This window comes from Pteropus vampyrus, unplaced genomic scaffold (genome assembly GCF_000151845.1).
Source record: "Pteropus vampyrus isolate Shadow unplaced genomic scaffold, Pvam_2.0 Scaffold394, whole genome shotgun sequence".
In the NCBI taxonomy this organism is placed as follows: domain Eukaryota; kingdom Metazoa; phylum Chordata; class Mammalia; order Chiroptera; family Pteropodidae; genus Pteropus; species Pteropus vampyrus.
Genome location: NW_011889175.1, coordinates 1,635,637 through 1,661,975, shown reverse-complemented (window position 1 = coordinate 1,661,975; position 26,339 = coordinate 1,635,637). Strand labels below are relative to the sequence as shown.

General features: G+C 34.1%; 1 protein-coding gene and 1 non-coding gene across 4 annotated transcripts in view; both read right to left on the bottom strand.

Moving 5' to 3' along the window:
• Positions 1-26,339, bottom strand: part of NFATC3 (nuclear factor of activated T cells 3) — a 98,798-nt gene that overhangs the window by 46,362 nt on the left and 26,097 nt on the right. For all 3 annotated transcript variants that reach the window (XM_011380533.2, XM_011380531.2, XM_023523470.1), the window contains exons 2-4: positions 17,242-18,376; positions 15,059-15,221; positions 588-787 (exon numbers count right to left, since the gene is read on the bottom strand). In XM_011380533.2, the coding sequence (XP_011378835.1) occupies positions 588-787; positions 15,059-15,221; positions 17,242-18,376 (1,498 nt within the window). The remainder of the gene's footprint in view (positions 1-587; positions 788-15,058; positions 15,222-17,241; positions 18,377-26,339) is intronic.
• LOC111731748 lies at positions 4,816-4,934 on the bottom strand. The gene has a single exon (XR_002777306.1). It is a non-coding gene; the product is annotated as a 5S ribosomal RNA (ribosomal RNA).

Below are 26,339 nucleotides of genomic sequence, written 5' to 3'. Positions count from 1 at the left end.
CCAATGACTTATGGAGCCACTGTACCAGCCCTAAAATGCCTATTGGTATATTTCTATTATAGAATACAAAACTAAACCTCTGTTTAAGTCACTGCATTTCAGATTTCTGTACAGGCAACTATATATAATCCTAACTAATGCACTTAAACAAAACTCTATTGCATTCTCATTCAGAAGTTGGCCACCTCATTTTATTTGGAAATAGGTCAAATGGGACACCTGGAGGTAGAATCAAAGTTTTTCTTAAAGAGACATAACAATCATAATTGTACTGAGATTGTTTATTTATTGTCTTCCCTATTAGACTGTGAACTACTTGAAAAAAGTCCATATATTTTTATCTCCATTACCTAGCATACTGCTTGGCTGGTACTACATAATTTATTAACTTTTGTTGAATTGAATTTTCTTTCTGGAAATATGCTACCAACCTTAGCAAATGTACCATGATTATTTACATAATGTTATTCAGTTAATTTAGAACAACAAATATTTTATTTTTGTACTATAAAAAGAAATGTACGTTTTTTCCAAAAGCTGTTTTAGAAAAAAAAGAACTTTCCATTTGGGGGTATGTTTCAAGATACCTGGCTGACATATTATTTTCAGGGAGAAGTGGAATTTCCAGAACCTTTGTGCTGGCAATTATTATCTCTTGGCTTGCAGTAGCAACTGTTTTCCCAGTGATTCGATGCACCTGGTAAAATGCATGAGGTCGTAAATATCGATCATCTGCTGTTCCAATAAACATCTGTAGATTTATCGGCTTTTCACTATAGCCCAGGAGCTAATTAGGAAGAACAAACATAGAAAATCACAATTCATTATCAACAAATTTTATAATAAGCTTACAATGGTAAGTCTTTATATTTGTATCATATGTAGTTATGTAAAATGTTATTTCAAAAAAGGTAACAATTTAACAAAGCAGTTAAGTGAACAGTCTTCCAAATTTCAGAAGTAGTTTAAGAAGTATAAAATGCTGGGATATATTACAAAGGGATAAAGGGATAAGGTGATATCTCACTATGGTTTGTGGGGTTTTTGATAAATAGATGAATAAAAATTTTGCAAAGTCTTCTTAGAGTGCTGTGGAGACACAAAAGAAATGCTGATTCTGATTGAAGATACAAATAAATGAAAGTATGTACCATGCTCACGGGCAGGAAGAATCGACATCATTAAAATGGCCATATTACCCAAAGCAATGTATAGATTCAATGCAATTCCTATCAAAATACCAATGGCATTTTTCAGAGAAGTAGAACAAATAATCCAAAAATTTAAATGGAACCATAGAAGATCACAAATAGCCACAGCAATCTTGAGAAAGAACAAGTAGGAGGTATCACAAAACCTGATATCAAACTATACTACAAGGATATAGTAATCGAAACAGCATGGTACTGGAAATAAAAACAGATAAATAGGTGAATGGAGCAGAACAGAAAGTCCAGAAAAAAATCCACACCTATATGGTCATTTAATCTATGACAAAGGAAGCAAGAATATACGATGTGGTTAAGACAGTCTCTTCGACAAATGGTGCTGGGAAAACTGGACAGATACATGCAAAATAATGAAACTGGACCAGCTTATTATACCACACATAAGAACAAACTTAAAATGGATTAAATACTTGAATGTAAGACCCGAAACCATAAAACTTCTAGAAGAAAACAAAGGCAGTAAACTCTCTGATATTGCTATTGGTAATTTCTTTTCTGATATATCTCCTCGGGCAAAGGAAACAAAAAATAAACAAATGGGACTATAACAAACTAAATGTTTTTGCACAGCAAAGGAAACCATCAATAAAACGAAAAGAAAACTTACTGAATGGGAGAAGATTGTCTATGATACATCTGATAAGGAGTTAATATCCAAACTTATGAAGAACTCATACAAAACTCCCCAAATAATCCAATTAAAAAATGGGCAGAAGATCTGAATAGGTATTTCTTCAAAGAGGAAATACAGATTGCTAGTAGACATATGAAAAGATGGTCAAGATCATTATTTATCAGAGAAATTCAAATTAAAACCATAATGAGATATCACCTTGCACCTGTCAGAATGGCTATCTTCAATAAATGAAAAAATAGAAAGTGTTGGCAAGGATGTGGAGAAAAGGAATTCCTTGTATAATGTTGGTGGGATTGCAAAATGGTACAGCTACTACGGAAAACAGTTTGAAGGGTTCTCAAAAAATTAAAAATAGAACTACCCTTTGACCCAACAATTGCACTTCTGGGTATTTATCCAAAGAAAACCAAAACACTAATTTGTAAAGATCTATGCACCCCTATGTTCACAGCAGCACTATTCACAATAGCCAAGATATGGAAGCAACCTAAATGCTCGTCAACTGATAACTTGATAAAGAAGTTATGGCTCATTTTTACAACAGAACATTAATCGGCCATAAAAAAAAGAAATCCTATCATTTGCAATGACATGGGTGGACCTAGAGGTTATTATGCTAAGTGAAATAAGTCAGACAGAGAAAGATAAATATCACATGATTATACTTATATGCAGAATCTAAGGAACAAAATGAACAAACTAAATAAAAACAGATTCACAGATACAGAGAACAATCTGGTGAAAAAGGTGAAGAGCTCAAGTACAAATTAGTAGTTACAAAATAGTCTCAGAGATGCTGAGTAAAGCATAGGGAATACAGTCAATAGTACTGTATTGTCTATGTGTAAAGCCAGATGGGTGATAAGAGTAATTGGGGGGAATCACTTCATAAACTATATAAATGTCTAACCAATGTACTATATACCTGAAACTAATATAAAATATATATATATTTTTAAATAGAAATGTTGATTCTGTACTCCAGGCAACACTGACCATCCAGACCAGACCGAAAGACTTGGGTGTGTGGAAAGGTCCTAGTGGTCCCCAACCTTTTGGAACCATGGACCCGTGCTTCTATGAGATCTAGTGCCTGATGATCTGAGGTGCTTAGGCGGTGATGCTAGTGCTGGGGAGCGGCTACAAATACAGATGAAGCTTTGCTTGCTCATCTGCCACTCACTTCTTGTTATGTGGCCTGGTTCCTAACAAACCATGGACCGGTACCAGTCCATAGCCCTGGGGTTGGGGATCTCTGCTCTAACAGACTGTTAAAATCATAGACACTTTTAGTAGAAAAAGTTTTAAAAAGCCTATTCTATATATTACCAATTTAGAATTTCAACTGACTTAGCAAGGTGGGCTACTTGACTTTCTTTGCTCAGGTTAAGATGACCACAAAGGATTGATAATGGGAATGATAAGGAGATACTAGAAGTAAAAATAGCGACCACAAAAAAGAAGGCAATTAAAAAAATACAGCCTGAAGAAGTATACAAATAGAACTTAGGGAGACTCCCATGTTCAAAGTGATGGTTAAGTAGCACCCATATGACCCATCATCACGTAGCTAACCATATACTGGAACAAATATAAAGAATGACTTGAAGCATGGAGAGCAACCAAAGTAAGTAGACACTGGAAGCAAAGTGACATGTTTAAGAAGAGAATAATAAAAGGTGTGTTTCCTGTTTTCAAGGCTTTTAATGAGGGAAAGCCATAGTCCATGCCTTACATAGTGTCTGAAAGGCCCAAAGAAAATCTACAGCTTGAAGGGCTTAAAGAACTGAGGACAGAGTATGGGGAAACCACAGCTTCTAGAAAGTGAAGAGAAATCCCAGAAAGACGACAGCAAGAAAATGGGAACAAGCAACCTAACCAAGGCTAAAATAATTGAAATGAGACTCTGAGCTGTGACCAACCACAAAAAAACAGATTTTGCAGATTGAGTCCAACCAAGTTAAGTACCTGCTTAAACAGACAAAAAAAATTCAACATTCTTTGGGAGTAGACATGGGTGTTTGTATATTTGTTTTGATGTTGCTGAATTGTAGGAGCTCTTTATATATTCTTAATATTAATCCCTTACTGATATATGATTTACAAATATTTTCTCTTGTTCTATAAATTATCTTTTCACTTTCTTGGTAGTGTCATCCTTTGATGCACAAAAATTTCTAATTTTGATGGAGTCCAATTTATTTTTTCTTTTGCTGTCTGTGCTTTTGGTGTCACACTTAAACCAATGCCAAATCCAATGCCAAGATTTTCCTCAATGTTTTCTTTTAAGAGTTTTATAGTTTTATGTCTTGTATTTGTCTTTGATCCATTTTGAGTTAATTTTTGATATGATGTAAGAGAAAGGTTCAACATTATTTTGCATATGGATATCCAATTTCCCTAGCGCCATTTGTTGAAAAGACTGTCCTTTCCCCCACTGACCCTGCTGAAAATGAATTAATTATATGTATGAGGGCTTACTTCTGGGCTTTCTATTCTATTCCATTGGTCCGTCTTAATGTCAGTAGTATCATACTGTTTTAAATACTGTAGCTTTGTAATAAATTGCACATCAGGATGAATCAATCCTCCAACTTTATTCTTCTTTTTCAGGATTGTTTTGGCTATTTCAGGCCCCTTGCAATTTCATATAAATTTGAAGATATGTTTTTACATTTTGCAAAAAAGGATGTCAGAATTTTAGTAGGCATTACATTGAATCTGTACATTGCTTTGGAGATTACTGATATTTTAATGTTAAGTCTTTGTCTCCATGAACATGAGGTGTCTTTCTATTTATTTTTATTTCTTTCGGGAATATTTTATAGTTTTCAGCATACAAGTCTTACATCTCCTTGGTTAAATTTATTTAAGTAGTTAATTATTTTGCATGCTATTGAAAATGCAGCTGTTTTCTTTTTTTTTAATTTAATTAATTATTATTATTTATGCCTACAGCACCTGGTCTTCCTAGGTGGTCTCCCATCCAAATACTAACCAGGCCCGACCCTGCTTAGCTTCCAAGATCAGACGGGATCGGGCTTGTTCAGGGTGGCATGGCCACAGACTATTGACCATAGCTCCACTGGGGCGCGAACCCAGGACCTTCTGTACGTAGAGCAGATGTGCTAACCGCTACACTATGGAACCACGTCCTGCAGCTGCTTTCTTAATTTCCTCTTCGGGTTGTTCATCAATGGTATATAGAAACACAACTGATAAAGTGTTCTAATCTTCAAAACACTGAAACTTTGCCGCATATACGAGGCATTTTGTATTTAAAACAAACAAACCAACAAACAAAAAAAACCCTCTAAAGACCAAAGTAGAAAATATTTACCTCCAGAAAGAGGCATGCTATTTCTTTTGGCAGGTCAGTCTTAAGCTATTGCTGGTCTTTATTGTAGCTTTAGTCTGACTGTTCTGCTATGAGATGATGGCTTCCCTGTACTTTGTGGAGGTCTTAGAAGCTTTGGAGAGACCTCTCTCAGCAATCTTCACTTTGCCCCTACTTTTGGCCCCAAGTGTGTCTGGGAGAAAGATTTGCTCTGTGGATGCTTTAATCCATTAAACCAGCAAGGGAACAACATGATAAAGTTGGCTGAATAAAGTCCATTTTTCAGTAAGCATAGTGGAGGAGGTATCCAGTTCTTCAAGGCAATACTAGTAGAGTTTCTGGCATCCAGTCCTGATCACTGTCAGTACACGTTGTGGTCATGAGTGAGTGTCAGTGATGTTTTCACTACAGCAGTACTGGGTTAGGTGGCTGGACACTGTTCCAGGCCATGTAGCTTCCATGAGATTTTATGAGCTACCTAATAACCTTTAAAATCTCTTCTCGTCTGTTTCTGTACTGTGGTTTATAAAGTATCCTGACAGGTAATGTCATCAAATATAGAATGCCTAGTAGTGTCTGGCATGTAGTTAGTGATAAACAAATGTTTTAGCTATTAATCTGCATTCCTGATTCTAAGTATGGAATCTAGTCAGAGTTTCAAATATGTAGGAGTTCTTTTTACCATGTGGTCCTTCAGGTGAATGCTTTACTCCCGCCTCTGCTGGCACATGCCTGACTTTACAGTAGCATTTGTAACTAGGCAACATCATAATTTATTGATTACCCTCCACTACTCAGGAAAGGACAAGAAGACTTTTGCCTATTATCAGATAATATAATTTACCCAGGATGGTTTTCAGTCCTATCACATTTATAGAGAAACAATTAAAGTCTGCACTATTGCAGTAGCCTTATAACTGCTCACCCTCTTTTCACTCTTGCTCCCCCCAGAACTTATTCTCTATCTAAGAGCCAGAACAAACATAACATTAACTGGAAAGTTTCAACCCCTGTCCCAGACTCTAATGGCTTCCTTCCACACTCAGAACTAAATTCAAATACCCTACGATGAATTACAAGGCTTATGTGACCTAGGCCCTGGCTAACTTGTTGCCTTACCTCCTCCTACTCTATCCCTTTCACACTCTTGCTCTGGCCCATCATGGCCTTATTGCATAAACCACTTAAACTCTTTCCTAACCTCAGGGCCTTCAAATTTAATATTTTATTCCTCCAGAATTTTCTTCCTTCTGATCTTCATACTACCTCACTCCTTCGGCTCTATACTCAAAGGTTGGCTTTTCAGAGAAGACCACCTTATCTAAAATACCACATTTCTGTCCCCTTATCCTGTTCCAGGATTTTTTTTTTATAGTATTTCTCACTAACAAAAATGTTATTATACATTTATTATCTTTCTTCTTCAGTACCATGTAAGTTCTAAAAGGGCAAAAACTCTGTCTTGGTCACCACTCTACCTCTTCCCCTGAAGATCAGGTCTGGAAATATCCACATTGAATGTCATTGTTTCAACTAGTATTATATAGGTGACACTAAACTAAAGAACAAAAGGGCATGTATTAAACTTTAAGAAGTTAATGAAGACCCTGAAAGGCAGAAACTTATTATTAATAATATAGGATGTAGGAAAGCACGTAAGAAAAGGCACATAACAAAAATTAAGACTCTAAGAAGGAGAGAAAAAGTAGAATCATGGAAACCAGTAAGAGGCTGAAGCACTAAAATTACGTGTACTGAAAGTTTAAACTAGGGTGGAAGTGAGAACATAAATAGAAAATAGAAATAGAGAGGGATGAATGCAATAAATCTTTCCTAAAGAAATCTTTGTAATTGACTACATATAGAATAATAAAGATCAGAAAACAAAGAGTTAGAAGTTCTGAGCTTCAATACCCAAGAGAATGGTGGTATCACTATCAAACAAACAAACTGAAGAAGTCACTGCTTTAGAACAGGTTTGGAGGGAGATATGGCAATGTGTTCAATGTCAGTCATACTGTATTCAAGATAACAGTGAGACATCTGGGTGGAAATGTGAGGCTATATAATGTACATTCTTTTAGCTAGCCATAGCATTACTGCTCAATAAACGCAATGCTTTGCTATCTAATTTAATAAAATACACAGTCTACTGTGCCTTGAAAGGATATTTGAAATCCACTTTCTTCTCCTTGTTTTGACATGAGTATGCACTGTGTAAGTTCCAGAACAATAACACTCATGGCACTTGAAAAACTACTGAATTTTAACTGTGTCACTGTCATTTGTAGAACCCAGAGCAGCAGTGTGAAGTGATGAGAGTGCCACAAACATTCTCTAACTACTCTGCCATCATTGCACATAACCAGCCAAGTCAATATCCAAATAAATGAGTATGGCAACATGATGAGTGAGGTTCACTACAAGCTTTTAATGAAAAGGGGCCAGAGATTCAAATTCCTATCAATGCATGGGATAATCATAGTTCTTCAAAGTGCAGAACAAGTCTGTGTTGCACAGAATTTCAGAATGCCACACCTTATATTCATGTATATAGAAAAGTTTATGAACTTGGAACCCGATTCTTTAGTATATACAAATACCTCCAAAGTTGCAGTTTTACCACATGAATTTTTCATAAATGCAACTACCATGTAAACTGAGGAAAACTTTAGCAAGAGTCCAACATTAAAAAAATCATGTCACTGCCCAGAAATGCCACTCGCTCATGGAATTTAGGTTGCTGATCTACACACTTGCCCTTGTACCTGTAACACTCACAGTGATAACCAAACTTGTCATTATGAAACACAACAATCTTTGTGTAGTTTTCTAAATTTATTTTCTCTAAATATTACAGCATTATATTGATACCCTCAAATTTATATGTATATGTTGATTATCTTTGCATTTCTGTTTCGGTTTAATAAGGGAGTATTGTAAAATGTCATTTTTTAAAAAAAGAGCGGGGTTGGTTTAATACGGTTGAAACAAGTCGAAAAGATCTGCAAGTCAAGAGGCACACAGGTATTTTCTCTTGGTCCACTTTGCCTAAAAGCAAAATCTCTAGTCTCCTATACAGGGAGCATAAACCTATTGCAAGCATTCTGGGAGTTAAGAAAGGGGGTCAGAGGTTTCCCTATTCTGATTATTCCCCTAATCAGACTCTCATTATGCCTTCCCTTCTATCTCCACCCTGATTTTTGTACAGATCTTCAAGCCCTGCCTTCAGTTATTCTAGAACCTAGAACCTCTATTTCATTCCCTCTAACGAGTAAATCACCAATATTCTCCCAGGGTAAGACAACAGTAATCACTTGGCTATACCACATGAGAGAGAAAAATCTAGGAAGTCTAATTGCTTCTTCTGTAGACTTTCAGCCAATCCTCCTGTTTTGAACCCCACCTCACATCCTACTCTCAGAGATACCAGTGTCTCAAATTCCTGAGCCTTTCAAGGATTTAGTGTAAAATAACTTGTGTTCCTTATTGGTTCTTTCTCTTCACCCAATAAGCTTGGGTGCAGCTGTCTAATGTCTACTGAAGATAAACACATGTGTTCAATTTACTATATTTAACTAGAAGTTGCAGTTTTCTATAAATATTTATGTAGACAAGAACTCTATCAATATTTTCAGTTGTGATTTCTTTTTACATATTTTGGTATAAGTTAATAAATTTTAAAGCTTTAATCAAATGGAAAATATTTCATAAAGAAATAAAGTGCCAACATGCTTACAATAAAAAATAAAGTCTACATAAATCAATAATCAAGAAGAAATAGCAATAGTGTGGGTATATGTGTACATATGCACATCAATTAAGTTCAGCCATTTTCTCTTTTGGTTTTTGCATGGAGGCAGTGGGGTAAGTAATAAAGTAAAATGATATTCTTCCACATTTGTACAGAGGTGAAAAAGTGAAGGTAGGGCGTGGTAAACAATTTAACTAAATTAGTTCATTTAATCCTAAAATTACTGTGGAGTACATGTCATTATTTTCCAGTTTACAGATGAATTATCTAATCTAAGAAAGATTAGAGAACTACTCCAAATTCATGGCTAATAAGTGATAAGTCACTCCTTTCTGCTGTAACTGTTGCTCTTTCAGGTATAATACTAAATAGAACAGATTATTCTATGAAACCAACCATTCACCTAGTGAGAAAGAAATACCAATAACTTTACCACTCGCCTCTAAGTACTGTGAAGGGGACAGTGTCCATCTTGTCATCTGCAGAGCCTAGTATAGTACCTAGCACATTACAGGCATTCAATCATCGTTGAATGAATGAATTCTGGAATAAGAGCATACAATTTGATGGAGCAAAATAACTTGAAATTAGTCAATATCATTATTTAAATAAGAATTATAGCCACTGAAGTAGCTGTTCAAATATAGTTAAATCTAAAATAGAAAACACAAATAAATAATTTTATTGCTATCTATTAAGTTACCCACAATATCACTTAACATACAAGTTAGTACTATATATCAAAGTATTTTAGTCATATTAGATGACTCACATTAATACCAGCTTGGCAAAGACATAAGCCACCTGTCCTTTATACTTTGGTAGTAAAATGAACCAGTAATGGGGGAAGGTAATCACACATATAAGATTTCAAAGGGAATATACTTCATAACACATATTTTGGCCAACATCTGCTCTAAGTGTAGATACTAAATAAGAAAAATAGTGCTTCTTATTTGTATTTGGGGATTTTTAAAGGAATTTCAAATAAATTAATTAGATTATCATCCCATCCCATTTTCAGAGGAGAATTATGTTATAGGCAATAAACTACTGCTACTGTTAACACTACTTTCTAAAAAGCATTCATCTAGTATCGTACTTCTCTTCAGGCCACCTTCTGCTTTGTAGAAGAAAGTAAGCCAAGTTGTTTGTTATGGTTCTGTATCGTTTCCATAGCAAAGGTCTGTGCCTGCTTAATTTAACTAAAGCTGGAAGGTTAAAAAGCCTGAAGGTCACTATAGGACAGACTAGAGCAGTTTCAATAAGAACAATTCTATTATCAGTCTGTTAAATTACTTGGGAGGAGGAAATCTGAATATATTAGAAACATGATAATGCACTTTTAGTAGACATACTAAAAATACAAAGTTAAATTTCCATAATATAAATGCTTCAAACTGAAAATGTGCATATAACGCATATAAAAAATCATCAGCCGGAAATGGATCTTAGTGTATGATGAAAACAAACTCTAAAGATGAAAAAATATTACAATCCCCATTTAAAAAATTTCATTAACTTTTGGGATAAGATATATTTATGCCTTAATAAAAAAAATCAATACATAATAAGTATGTGCGTAGTTTTACACAATTTGATCACATGTGTAGACTCAAGTAACCACTATAATGGTCAAGATACAGAATTATTCCGTCACCACAAAGGAACTCTCCGGTGCTACCCCTTTATTCACAATCTTAGACCCGTCCCCATTCCCTGGCAACCACTAATCTACTCTCCATCTCTACAGTTTTGCCATTTTAAGAATGTTATATATATATAAATGGAATTATACAGTATGTAACCATTTGAGATTGACTTTTTTTCCACTCAGCATAATTCCATGGAGAACCACCCAACCTTTGTGTATCAACAGCTTGTTCCTTTTTATTGCTGAGTGATAGTGCATTAATTGTACAGATATAACAGAGTTGGTTTAACTATTCATCTATTTGGGTTATTTGTAATTTTTACTTATGAAAAATGTAGCCACTATGAGTATTACTATAAAGGTTATTGTGTGACCATAAATTTTTATTTTTTTGAGATAATGGCCCAAGAGTGAGATTGCTGGGTCTTGTGGTAAGTCCAAGATTAGATTTTTAAGAACATGACAAACTATTTTCCAAAGTGGCTATACCATTTTACATCCCCAATGGCAGTTTATGAGGGATCCAGTTTCTTGGCATACTCACCAGTACTTAGTTTTATCACTAATTTTTTATTTTAATTGTACTAGTTGGTATGTAGTATTATCTCACTGTGATTTTAATTTGTATTTTTCTAATGGCTAATAATGTGGGAAATCTTTCCACATGCTTATTGGCCATTTTATCTCACTGGCAAAACATCTGTTCTTGTCTATAGCCAATTTTCTAACTTAATTGCTTTTTTAATGTTGAGTTTTGAGTTATTTATATGTTCTATATGCAAGGTTTTTGTGAGATATGTGGTTTGCAAATGTTTTCTCCCTGACTATAGCTTGTTTTTTCCATCCTCTTTAACAGGATCTTTCGAAGTTCCATTTATCAATTTTTTCTTCTGGGTACCGTGCTTTTGGTATCATGTCCTAGAACTCTTAGCTTTAGGGTCCTCAAGATTTTCTTCTGTTTTCTTCTAAAAGTTTTATGGTTTTACAATTCACATTTAAATTCACAATCCATCTTGAATTAATTTTTTTAATTAAGTTTATTAGGGTAACATTGGTTAATACCATCTTGAATTAATTTTTGTATAAGATGTGAGGTTTATTTTTTGCTTCCAGATGTCCAGTTGCTCCAGCACCCTTTGTTAAAAAGATAACATAAGAACTCTTAAAGAATATATCTTGGCCCTTAAATGGCATACTTTTTATGTAAATACAGTTGCCATTATCTATGTTAAATTAAAAACTGGCATAATTTCAAAAAATTTTTAAAAACAATAAAATGTTCAGATAACTCTTAAAATGCCAATACTTTTTAGACAAATTAAATCTAAATCTATTGCTGTATATTTCTTGTATGTAATTCATTAATATGCCATATTCTCTTGGTCATACAGGCTTCTAAAACAGCAATGTCCAACAGAACTTCCAGCAATGATGAAAATATTCTACATCTGCATTTTAAAAAAATTCATGATCCATGTTGTATCAATTCTTATGTGAAATCTGAGGTTAAGGTTTAGTTTTTTGCCTATAGATGTCCAATTGCTCCAACATTATTTGCTGCTAAGACAATGGTGCCATAAACCGTGTGGCTACCAAGCCTTGAAGTATCATTAATACAGCTGAAGAACTGAATTCTTCATTATAATTTTAATTTATATGTCGCTTAATGGATATTGGATTGGACAGTGCAGCTCTAAACTCTTCCCTCTAAGCAATATTTTTCCTTCCTTAGTATCCATCCATCTTTTCCCTGGCTAATGTTTATTAATTAGCTTGGAACTTTCCTCATAAGCAGTGCTTGATTCAATCTGTCTGAGTTTCAGATCCCTATTTGGGCTCATAGAGATCTAAATTTCCTCCATTAAACTTTTATTATACTTTATTATCTCATTTGCAAGTCTCACTAAACTATAAATTTCACGGGAGTAGAAAACATGTCTGATTTTTTTTTTTCCACTGAATACCCAGCTACAGTAACAGACTGCCCTGAATGTGTTAAATGTCTGGGGGAACCATATTAATGAATAATATTATTTACTTTGAATAAAAGAAAAAGTTAATTTATTAGTTGGCCAGCATGTAGGTGGTATTTTTCAACAGCTTCACAGTTTGAGTTCTTTCATAATTTCAAAAACTGTACTTAAGAAACCTGTTAGCTCTCAATGTAGAAGTATATTGAGAACATCTTAAAGTAAAAGGCAAAACAAATGCAACAGGAAATGTATATCGATACATAATACAGAAAATTTTTCTTACACAAAGGAAGAATCAATTCAAAGGGAGCATCACAGGTACTGAGAAAGACTGATAAGGAACCATCAACATCCAAACATACTCTGGTTAAATCAATTTCAGGTATACTGATATTTCTTCAAGCAACAAATTAGAAAAAAATAAGTCACTCACAAGGAGAATATAAAACACTGATGGTATCAAAACTGTTAGTCTCCTCTTAAACGGGGAATCCGTTTTTAATTAAAGAAATACTGTGCATACAAATCACTTGGACTCACAAAAGAATTCTGTTCATTTAAGAATTTGTAAATAATAATCTTTTCTGGTAAGAAAAGTTAAAGACACAGGAAACGAAGCAAATATTCTTTCTTCTTAATTAAATTGAAATAAGCTCTCATTTAGAGCAAAATATGACTCTCATAACAAATGGCAGAACTCCCATGTTGAGTTTTCCTGACATTTTTTTTCTTTTTTTTTGACATTTCTTTTTTCTATTAATTCTATTGAGATATAATTCAATAAATAGCACTGCACAAGTTTAAAGTATAAGGTATAGAGCATAATGATTTGATTTACATATATTGCAAATTAATTCCCATAATAAAGTTAGGTAACATCCATCGACTCATATGGTTACAGAGAGAGAGAGAGAAATAGAGAGAAATAGAGAGAGAGAGAGAGAGTTATTTTCTTTGTGATGAGAACTTTTAGGATCTACTGTTAGCAACTTTCAAATATACCATATAGCAGTGTAAACTAGTCATCATGTAGTACAACACATGCTCAGTACTTACCTTATGGTAGTTTGTATGTTTTGACCACCTTTATCCAACTCACCCATCCAACCCATCCCCCATCCCATTTCTGATCTCTTTTTCTATAATTTACATTTTTGCTATAAATCATTAAAAAACCCACCTAAAATGTAAAGCTTTGTTTGTCAGGAACTATGAAATAGATAATAATGATAAATCATAAAGCATGGCTGGTATAGAAAATGACAGTTCATAAATTCTATTTGTTAAAATTCACTTCAGATATAATTAATTTCTCCACTACAATACACAATGCCAATAAGACAGGTTCTGAGAGGAAAAAAAATAGGTGACTCAAGATTATTATATATAACCATTCCGTTTGAACATATAAAGGCAACAAACATTCTCAAACATGAAAGAATCCAAGGAATATAGAATCCAAAGCCCTCCTTAAACAAATAAACAAAAACACTTAATGAAATAAATAAAAAAGAATTAGTATTAATCATTGACTCCAACTAGATATGGGACTAAGGCTAAACAATGGGGAGAGAGTGCAAAGAGGGATGGCTGTAGATCTGAAAGAAAAAATAATATTCGAAATTCAGAAGGTAGAGCGGGGAAGAAGTTTAAGTGAGACAATTACTTCATTTTTCAAAGCAAAAAGTCATTTCATACCATCTAAATCTAAAACAATGATTCAATCTCTTAATAATTTATGTGACCTTTTGATCTTTTAAGATCTCTAAGAGTAAAGAACAATATCTAAGATTCAGTAGTTCTTAGTTTTACTTGTTTCATTTTTGAAATGTTTCATTCAAGTAAAATTAAAGTTAATATTCAACTATGATTTGAAAGTTTAAATATATTTCACACATTCAAATGTTACATAACTTTTACAATTTCATTTTAGTTTTTTCTTCTAATAAATTCAAATAAATATTTTAATTACAAAAATGTTCAGTATAATCATATCTTTAAAAATTCATTCATTTTTCTAGCCATCTATACAGTCTTCCACTAAACAGACACACAAAGAATTATTTAGAATGTTAATCAAATGTTAACAACTGTTTGTTTCCAAGTGGTTTATATTTGGGGTAATTTATTGCTTTATTCTTTCTACTTTTCTGTATTAACTGGATTTTAAACAAGCATGTATTATATTTATAAACGTAATACAACCAGTTTTTAAAAAATCAGAAAACAACTGTTTGACCACTATAATCTTTCCCCAGAGTTTCTCCAGCTGGACAGTCCAGGAAGAATATCTTTTAGCCTAGCAAAAAAAATTTCAAAGTGGAAGTGCTGTCACATCAGCAAGGACACAAAACCTCAATAGAGGCTTTCTAGTTTTATATGTTCTCTCCGTGGATTCAGTAGTATCTAACCGAACAAACTCCATCATTAATAGATATATGGTATCTGCAAAACACATCCCCAAAATCTCATACCTTCACAACAGGGTGCCCCCCAGTAGATGCTTTTACTGCTCCTCGGCTACCCTCAGTTTCATAATGGGCTCGATGATGAGTTTTAGGTTGCACTTCTATTTTCAGTTCACATTGTCCAAAATGAGTTGGTAAAGGCCAGTCTAGTGGAGGTAATGAAGATGTGCTATAAACAAAACACACAAAAGTGCATTTCACCATGCTATTATTACCAAGCAATGATTCGAATCACTTCTTTGCCAGAATCAACACTTCTTCCTGTGATCTTGGAAACACAGTATTCCAAAATAAAACTTCTTAATAAGCTATAACATTGTATGTGGTAGGTGCTTAAAGAAATAATTCTTTAACTTGGAAGAATAAATCGATTTTATCGACTTTTCGGTGTCGTGTTTTTTAAGAAAGGACAAATTCTAACATCTGTAAAACTGTAACTATTTCTTAACTATGTGTACATAATTAAAGAAACAATTAAAACAATTGATTTCTTAAAGCAAAGATGCACATCTCTGTATATGTACATCAGTATTTCTCTAAGGATCCAAATGCCCCTGTGTCTCAGCATATACAGCTCCCTCCCTAGCATGAGGCTATAGAAGTCCATCCATTGTACATACTGCTCCCTCCCCTCTCTTCCTCCATGTTGTTCTTTTCCCTGTCTCACTGAAATGCTTATAGTTGGCAATATATTGCAATTTGAGGTAAAAAATTTAATTTCAGTACATATTTGCTTTAAAAATTATAAGGCCTATTACTGCAGCATATCTAAATGTCATTTCTAGATACAAATTTCAAGTGATCGTTAAGATAATTTAAACAGCTTAAGGGGCTACAGGTTCATTTAGATATATTAACATTGAAAATATGGAATTAGAAAATAAACAACTTATATGTCTATAGGTCAGATATCAATAGAACAAAATCTAGAATGATTTGTATTAAAAAGTAGCATCTTCTTAGTGACTGGTGAAATGGGACTTTTAAGGTCTCTTCTACCTTTTGAAATGCTATCATTCCCACTGTAAATTTCTAAATTACCTCAGTGATTCCTTGAATGTCCTCAGCCTAGCTTTACTAGCTACTGTGAAGCTTAGTAGTATTAATTTCTATTTGTCTAAAACAACTCAACTTCATTAACTCAACTAGTCTCTGCACTTGTTCTGCAGACTTAATCAAATCCCTAAAAAGATTAAGATAATTTTCAGAAGCAGAGTGACGGGCTCAAAGGTATCTTCAATACCATAGTTCCACATTATATTTTTCTAAAGATTTATATCCATAAATAAACATTCACACCAATTAAATAGCATTTTAAAAAAGTAAACAGACCCAACTCCATGTGGGGACTTAATACATGATAAAATTTCTTATCAATTACAGACTAGATTGATTCTATAAATGGTACTGTTGTGACTGATAAGCAATTTGGAAAATGAAGTCATTACACTATTCTTCACTTCAATCCTTAGCTGGACTCAAGATTCAAAAATATATATATATATTTTATAAATATAAACACAATATATAGTATAAATAATTTTATATAAATATAAATACTATATATGATATTAGATACACACATTATAAAAATACATAAAAAATTTATTAGAAACAATTAAAGTTAATTTTTATTTATCTTTTATTCTAGAGTGGAATAAGGATTTCAAATATAACACAAAACCCAAAAGCCATAAAGGAAAAGACAAATTTGAATACATAAAATTCAAAAATTTTTCTACAATAAAAAATCACAAACTTATAAAGACAAGACAAAAAATTACATAAAAAACACTTGCCACAAATATGAAAGGTAAATTTCATTTGATACACTGAACTCTTAAAAATATAAAGCCTACTCCCAATTAGTCTTATTAATTTAATTCATACTATAATCCATCTTTTACAAGAAGCTTTTTTGGATTAAAAAATGCCTTCTTAAATGTAATTTGTTGTTATCTACATTACCTATACACTTTTAAAATTATAACTTTAGCCTATCTAAAGATATTTTTAAGACTCAAAGAAAATAAATGTAGACTTTAAGTTATATGTCTGGAAGACACTCAAAAAAAAAAAACATAAAGGAGGAGGAAAATGGTCAAATCATTTTATACAGCTAATGTAGTTATATGCCACCAATAACCCACAGGCATGAAAAATGACCAGCAGCCATTTCATCAACTCACCGAAATATAGGGGTGTGGCCAGGCTTGGGTTTGCTCCAGGTAAAGGGTGAAGGAACTGAAAGAAATTGGTCACCAGATGAATCTTTCTTTAAAGGATACTGAGATCCAAGGCCATCATCTATTGAAGTCTCCCGGGATGGCGATAAACTCCCTTGATCATCTGAACAGAGCTCTAATTTTCCTGGTAGTACAGTAGCTTGATCTTCAGAAGTCTTCCTTGTTTTCAGAGGGATATCAGTCTCTACATAGTACTGAAATGGAAAAAGTGCAGGGCCAAGGCCTGATCCACCCTGGACAGAAGCATTAAGCCAGGTATCTTCTGTTACACTTCCCCTGGGGGAGTGACCAGGAGAAGGAACAGGTGAGTGATGGGGTGAAAGGGACCCAGCATAACAAACCTCAGCACTAGAGTGCCGCCGTTTCCCACAGGGGGAAGTAGGCCTTGATGAGGGTCCTGAGGCTGGCCTGGGGCTCAGCCAATTCTCATCAGTGACACTAGATCTAGGAGAGTGACAAGGAGACTGCCTGGGTGACAAGGAGTGTCCAAGTCCATACTGTTGATGCCAGGACTCTTCTCCAGGGCAGCCCCCTGGAGAGCCACCAGGAGAAGTCAGAGGGGATCCAAGAGTAAATCGTGCAGCAGCTTCATTCAACTCTGAATCTACATCATCATAAATATGTGAAAGAGATTCACAAGAAGATGCATCTGAGAACCAGCTCCTAGAAGAGATGCTGCTGGCAGGACTAGGACTAAGGGAAGACTCCCGGTAAGATGGCTCAAGAGGAAGATAGAGATGATCTCTAGAAGGTCTTTCCAAATATTCCCTTTCTGGGTCATTTATGTGTAGGTCATCTTCATGAGCATCTATTTCTTGATGACAGTTAGGAGAGATGGATGTAATCTGAATACTTGGACACTCAAAGGGTTTGGGACCACCTAACGGGCCATATTTAGATTCTGGATTCTCGCAAGTTCCTTCATAGTTTTTGTGACCTTGGTGCTGAACCGACGGTGACAAAACAGAAGAGTGAGACGGTAATCCATGATGTGGTAAGCAAAGTGGTGAGTTTAAAGTAGATGGAGGTGGATCTACATTAAAGATGTAAATAGACGCACGATCATCTGGCTCAAGATCTGAGGGTGGGGGGAGCAAAAAAAATCAACAAAACAAGAAATTAGAAAAATTAAATGTATAAATTACTAGATAAAAAAGTAAATAATAATCTTGAGAGAAAAAAGTGGGATATAAAAGGTACATCATTATCTCCACCAAAGAGTGGTATGTTTTTTACAAAGTGTGTCTAGTTATTTCTGCAGATATATGTAATTATGTATGTAATTTTTTCTTTTTATTTCCACATTTTCTAAAATGAGAATAGGAAAACATGATCTGAAAACAATAAGTGCTTTTATAAAAGAAATAATCATATCCATAATTCTAAAAACCAATCACAGAATTATAGAATGATATAATCGTACAAATTCAGCCTCATCTGGGGTCTGTAGCTGAAAACAGAGTACAGGATAAAAAGAGTCTTTGAAAGGTTGTTAGTTGTAAGTACACGTGTTAAATTTATTGACGAAAAAGATTATAGCCTCAACTCAGGAGACCTAGACTTTCGTTTACTCCTGCCATTAACTGTGAGCTCTTAGACAATCTCTCGTTTAATCTCTCCAAGGCTTTAGTTACCTTGCAGTAAAATTCAGAACCTTTCTTTTCGTTAAGGAAATTTTTATGATTAATAGTAACAGCTTTTTCCTCCAAAGTCATACCATTCATCTTCGGTCACAGCAGACCAGGTTATGAAAGCCCTGTGATGTTACTGGATCATTTACCTTAACCAGAAAATAATTCATCAGGGCTCTAACTTATGACTAATTGTTAAAATAATCCTCATAACGATAGAACTTTTAAAATACTTCTTACTGGAGTATTTAACACAAAACAAGTCCTGCCAAATTATCTACTAAGAGTGCATGCAGTAATAAGGGTATTTTGCAACTTCACTTTTAGGAAAAAGTGATTATTATCTATTTTCACAGAGGCAGAAGTACTAAGCCCTAGTACAAGGTGCTGGTTGAACACCTTCACTTTTTCCAAAGAGATCATCATTAGGAAACCAAAGACAAAACTGTTCACAGATATAACAGAGAGAAGCACAAACTTTTAGCCTCTTCTTAAAAATACTCAAGGAGATCACATTGTTTCATTACATTCATATCCAAGAAAATAACACACTTAGACAACTGATTTTGCTGTCATTAGCCAGCATCCTATAATTTAACTATTTCCATAAGTCCTAGATTTTGGAACTTTTCAGAAGTTCTGTGGTTAGTAAACATATTCAGTAAAGAGTTTGTACATGTATTATAACAACAAAACAAAACCCCATAGGTTTAAACCTTGGCTCTGCTTTTCCACAGCTGTGTGAACTTGGACAAGTTACTTAACCTGCTTAAACCTCAGTTTTCTGAGGCAGTTTCTTCTATAAAACTGGCAGGAGGTGAGTCATAGAGCATCATCTGAAACACCCAGGGCTATTTTTAAGATAAGCAACCTAACACAATGACTGACAGCAAGAACTTGATACATGTCAACTGTTTTGTCTTTCCCGTTTTAAAATTTGAGATGGGTATGTTATATTATATTTTATTTTTTTAATTCTGAACTATTTCCTAATAAATTGAAATACCTTTTCAAGTATACCACTCAATCTACTCTCTTACTCCACTTACTCAATCAAGAGAAATAAGAAGTCAGAGCTCCAAAGTAGAAAACCCACATTTGACTAAATTGACTAAAAAGCTACAGGAAAAACCTATTTTAAAAATAAACAAAAAGAAGAGGTTTTGGGAAAATTGGGAGTGATTGCCAAAGGTTACTGGGTTCCTTTTTGGGGTGATAAAAATATTCTAAATTGATTATGGAAATGCTTGCACTATTCTGTGAATATACTAATAACCACTGAATTTGTACAGTTTAAATGGATGAATTGTATGGTATGTGAATTATATCTCAATAAAGCTGTTATATAGCAAACATAATGTCATGTATATCTTATCACAATCAAAATGTTTTTAATTAAAAAATTATTTATCTGACTGTAAGAAAATCATTAAAGAAAACTGTAAACAAATGCTATCACCTAACAGTTAACGTTTTCATATATGTCATGGTCTACATGAGTATATATTTTATATACCTGTGATCATAACATTATTATGGTTTTTTCCCTAAACTTTTATTGATGTGTAAGATACATACATAAAAGTGCACATATCATAAGTATACGGTTTGATAAATTTTCACAAACACACATACCCTGTTAACAGCATTTTTTTTTTTTTAAACAACAAAAAAAAAAAGGAACAGGAACATTCCAGAAGCCCCTTTTTGGCTATCAGAATTCCAAGTCATTGCCTCTCCACCAAGAACAACACTATAGTGACTTCTAACAGCATGGATTTGTTTTGCCTGTATAACATACAACATTGTCTTTCAATGTTTTTCATACTTTATTGAGCTTTATAAAAAGTTTCTAAACATTTTTCAAAGCCATTAAAATGTCAAGAGTAAATTATCATAGTTATTTCCAACTTTTTACTTTTATAAATAATGTGGTATTGACCATCTCCATAGGCATAGCTTTTTGTCTTCTTTTGAATTAGCCTTCAAGAACAAATTCCTAAGGGTGGGGTTACTAACTCATAAGGTACACACATTTATAGAGCTCCTACTATATAAGAGATGTGTTTCAAAAGACCTGTTGTAATTTGTAACATTGGAGGAACATGCCTATCAGTTTTACCTCAGTTTCTCCAGAATGTTATTTCTAAATTTAGCCTAATTTAGAAATAAAATGGCTCTTTATGAAATATGATGTTTCAGAAAACTCAAAGTAGCTGAAAAAGGGGAAGTACTTATCCAATATAACGAGAGGTCCAAAGGTAGAACCACTCCAGAATAGGTTATTTCATCAGTTCAACAAGGTCATGAAACAATCAGTTTCTTTCTATATTCCCGTTTTGCCATTTTGAGCGTGCTAATTTTGTGCTGTTCATTTTTCAACCACATATGTATATTCTGTCCTAAACCGGGAGCAATATAATCATCCGTTTAACAAATATTTTTTAAGTAGCAGGCATGTTCTAGACACTGAAAACTAAAGAGTACACAAAACAAAGTCCCCATTTCCACAGAACTTATATTCTAGTAACATATGTCAGGTGGTGATATTTGCTATAAGGAAAAATAAAAGAGAATAAGGAGAATAGAGAGGACAAAAGGAAGTTAATTTAGATAGGAAGATCTGGAACGGGTTCTTTCTCCAATATTTGAGGAGATACCAAAAGGATACGAGGAACTAAGCTATAGAGAATCTGGGGGAAGAACACTGCAGGTAGAGGAAACAGTGAGCACAAAGGCCTGAAGATGGAATGTTCTGGAGTGTGTAAGAAAAGGCAAAAAGACCAGTAAGAACAGAACTTAAGGGTTAGTATAATAAGGCCTGGGTGGGGGTGGGGGCACTGAATAGTCAAGTAAGACCTCACAGACCAGTAGAATGACTTTTGTATTATGAGATGAGAGCTCACTGGAGGGTTCTTAGCAAAGGAGTGTCATAATCTGATATATATAATCTGATATATATTTAAAAGACTATTGTAATAGTCCAGGTACAAAATAATAGAGCATAGGATCTGGGTGGTGGTGGTTTGTAAAAGGGGAGAAGCAGTAAGTGAATTTTTTCTTAAGGCAGAGCTGACGACTCACCAATAGACTGAATGTGAGAAAGGGAAGAGTTAAGGATGACAATAAAGTTTTGGGCCTGAACTATTATAAGAACAGTATTTCTAACTATTGAAATGAAGAAGAGAGTGAGAGGGATTTCGAAGACATGAAATCAAAAATTCTACTTGGAACAAATTAAATGTGAGATGCTAATAAGCTTCCCAAGTGGAGATATCAAGTAGATAGTTGTATATAAAGTCTCAGGCAAGATATGTAAATTTGGGAGTCATTCATGTATAGAGAATATTTTAAGCCATAAGACCAGAAGAGATTACAAGGGAGTGGATATAGAAAGAGAAGAAAGCAGGCAACTGAGGAACAGCAGATTCCAAAGTTCAGGGATCAGGGAGAAAAATGAGTAAGGAAAAGGGACAGTCAGTGAAATGGAAGAACCAAAAAAGAACCAACAAAAGAAACAAAATGAAGAAAGTGCTCATTCACTCAACAACTATTTATAACACAAATACTATTTTCTAGAACCGTTCTAGATGCTGAACATATAAACAGTAAATAAATCCCTGACCTCATGAAGTATAACAAAAAAAAAATTAAAAATTATAAGTACTAGTAAGTGGTAGAAAAGAGACTACAGAAAGAACCTATTTTACAGAGAGTGTAAGATTGCCTTTTTGAAAAGGTAGCATATAAGTTAAAACCTAAAAGATGGATAGGAACTAGCAATCAAGGAAAGGGGGTGGGATGGGAGGCAAGGGTAGATAAGGTGATAGCTCCAACACAGGGGGATAGTATGAGCAAACACTGAGTCAGATAAGACCCTGGGTTCTCTAAGGAAGTGAAAGGCTCAATATGTAGCTAGAGCTAATAACTGAAGGGGGAGAAATGAAAGAAACAAAACCTAAAAGGACAATGGTAATGAGTTTGAATTTTATTCTATGGCTAATGGACACCATCAAAAAGTTTCCAAAGGGAGTGACATGATTTCTATTATATTTGAGAATAACTTCAACTCTGTATCTAGTACCTAGCAAGTTCCTGATGTTATTAGATCTGTAGTAAAGTACTGGTTAAAGTTTTTAGAATTATTTTCTCTTATAGAATTCATATTAATCCCTACGTGATGTCAACAAATTCCTTAATTGGAATTTTTGAACCACATATTTTTTTGGCAGTGCTGTCAGTCTGATTGGTAAAGGTTAATAGCCAAGAACTTCCTACAACTTAGCTGACATGTCACCTAATCAAAAGGTGGTTGAGCAGGTAGAAGTAAAACAGGTCTCTGAACAATGCAACATGCACAGTATAAAAGCTCATATGTTTAACTCAGAGGAATTTTCGTTGGACCCTCATTCGGACCTTCTATACACAATTTTCGGTCCCATTATATTACATGCTCATCTAGCTCACAGATTAGAAACAGGAAATCAGAATGGAGACAAGATGGTTGCAAAAAAAAAGGGGAGAGACAGGAAAAAGAGGCAAACAGTCCAAAGGGCACGGTATCTTAGAATCATCAAGAATAACTTGTTCTTTAAGAATTCTATCTCACTGTATTGCCTCTTTACAAATCAAATTTTTCCTTTTAAAATATTATAAATTTAGTCCATGTTCATTATTTCAAAAATACAATAGCAAATCTCAGATTGGCCAAAGCAAATGATTTTATTTCTTGGATCCCATTCACAAAATAAGAATTTAAAATGGCAGATTAAAAGAACTCACCCCCACAGTTGCACAACAATGAGTTACACTTAAAAATGGTTAAGATGATAAATTTTGTTATATATCATTTATCACAATTTAAAAAACAAAAACAAAATGGTCGCACCTTAGGTCAAAGCAGGACGGCAGCACCCAACTGTACTAGCAGTCACTGAATTCTTCACCACCATACATTCGTATTTAAAAAATAAAAATATAGTTTTATGTAAGAATGTACTTAATAAAGTAGCAAAATTATTAACTCATTAAACCTCAACTCAACCCTATGAGTAAAAAAAGAGGGGGAGGAAAGAAAGTCACCCTTGAAAGACTATAGTTTCATTCCAATGTAATTATTGTTCCAATTCCATTTCAGTGTTTGATTGATGCTGAAATCCATACCCTTCTCCCAAAATAAAGTGTAGATGAAGCAAACATTCTATATCAGAATAATGTCTTTAAGCACTGCAAGATCTGAATACAAAACCTGAGGGAGTGCTGCTTTATCTTTTCCCCAAGTGTCACCAGAACTCAAGTTCTGGATATGGCATCAGTGGCTACTACAATTTCAATACGACAAATAGTTCTAAGTCCAGATTTCCAACTTTAGACTTCTCAAACTGACGGTGCTTAAGAAATCTGACCATCTGAAGACTTATTTGTTTTGTGTTCCTTCAGCCACCAGGGGGCCCCATGCAAGCATGCAGTAACCTGAGCAACACAGGTTGCCTAGGAATGTCTTTACGTACACTATAAAGTAGGGGTTGGCAAAATACAGCCCACTGGCCAACAAAATACAGCCCATGGGCCAAACCTGGCCTACCATTTGTTTTGCACAACTAAGAATGGTTTCAAACAGTTGAAGAAAGATCAAAATAATACTGTTCCATGACACAAAATGACAAGAAATTCAAATTCTGGTGTCCACTAATAAAGTTTTATTGGAACACAGCCATACCATATTCATTTATGTATGGTTTATGGTTACTTTCATACAAGTGTAGCTGAGTAGCTATGACAGATATGGCTTCCCACTACTACTTGGTACACTAACAAATTGTAGTGACACAGTTCTAACTTGACAGCATTCTGAACCCAATGCATATTGATGTATTGCAACATTTTTAAATTTACCAATGTATATATCTCTCATTCAAAACAGGAAAGAGAAAAGTGGATTTCCAACTGAATGTCATGTTTTTACAGCACGGTGCAGTGTGGTTTATTTTGCTATAAAATTAGATGGCAAAGCATTATGTTTATTATGCAATGACATGGCTATGCTATAAGAATACTTTATAGATCAGCATTACCACAGGAAGCATTCATCACAATACTCCCAACTCACAGAAAAAAATTAGAAAAAGCAGAATACCTCATCACAATAGAATTTCTTCACAAAAAGAAAGAAATAAAAATGAGGCTGCTACCACAGAAAGTTTCTGGATGGCTCATTTGTTAGACAAGCAAAGAAAGCCATTTACTAATGATGATTTATTTAAATTGTATTTGATTGCAGCAACTGAAGAAACTTGTTCAGAGAAAATAAACTTGTATAAGGCTTAGCCTTTCAGCAAGAATGGGTGGTTCAAAAATTTAGGACACTGGCAGCAACATCAATAAGCAATTACAAAATAAGGCAAATGACTTCAAGTGGTTTTCCTTCACTCTTGATGTGTAATCAGATGTTACTCTTCTGCTTAATTATTATTTATTTGAAGAGTCAACGCAGAGTTTAAGTGAGTGAAAAATTAGCCAGAAGAATAGTCTTCATGAACAACTTCAAGCAAGAATATCTTCAAAGAAGTGAGAAAACAATAGTTTGGTACAACCTAAGTGGACTCTATTAGGACGTTTAACTGATATTGGGAGAAAAAAATGTTATGAGAATACTGTGATAATAAGAATACTATAAACTGTATATCACCAAATTAGACCATCTACAAGAAATGGCACATTCTTAGAAAAAACACAAATTACCAAAAGTGACTCAAGAAACAGAAAATCTCAACAGACCTATACCAAGTAAAGAGATTAAATCAGTAGCCAAAAACTCTCCCAACAAAATAAGTCCAGAAACGGTTGGCTTCACGAGTGAAATCTTCATGCTTAGAGAGAATTAACAGCAATCTTTCTCAAACTTTTCCAAAAAATAAAAGAGCAAGGAACACTTCCTAACACATTCTATTGCGCCCGTGTTACCTTGATACCAAAGCAAGACAAAGATTCCACAAGAAAACTATAGACCAATATCTCTTATGAATAGAGACACAAAAATCCTCAGCAAAATACCAGGAAACCAAATCTAACAGCACATTAAAAGGGCCCAATGGAAGTTATCCCAGAAATGAAGGGTGGTTCAACATATGAAAATTAATTACATTACTAGAATGAAGAAAAAAAAACAACACATGATCATCTGAATTGACACAGAAAAAGTCATGGATTAAAAGTCAATATTGTGAACAGTGCAATACTCCACAAAGCAATCTACAGAGTCAATGCAATCTCTACTAGAATTTCAATACTTTTTCTGCAGAAGTGGAAAGACCAATCCTCAAATTTGTATAAAACTGAAAGGGGCCCAGAATAGCCAAAATAACTTCAAAAACAACAACATAGCAGGACAATGCACACTTCACAATTCAA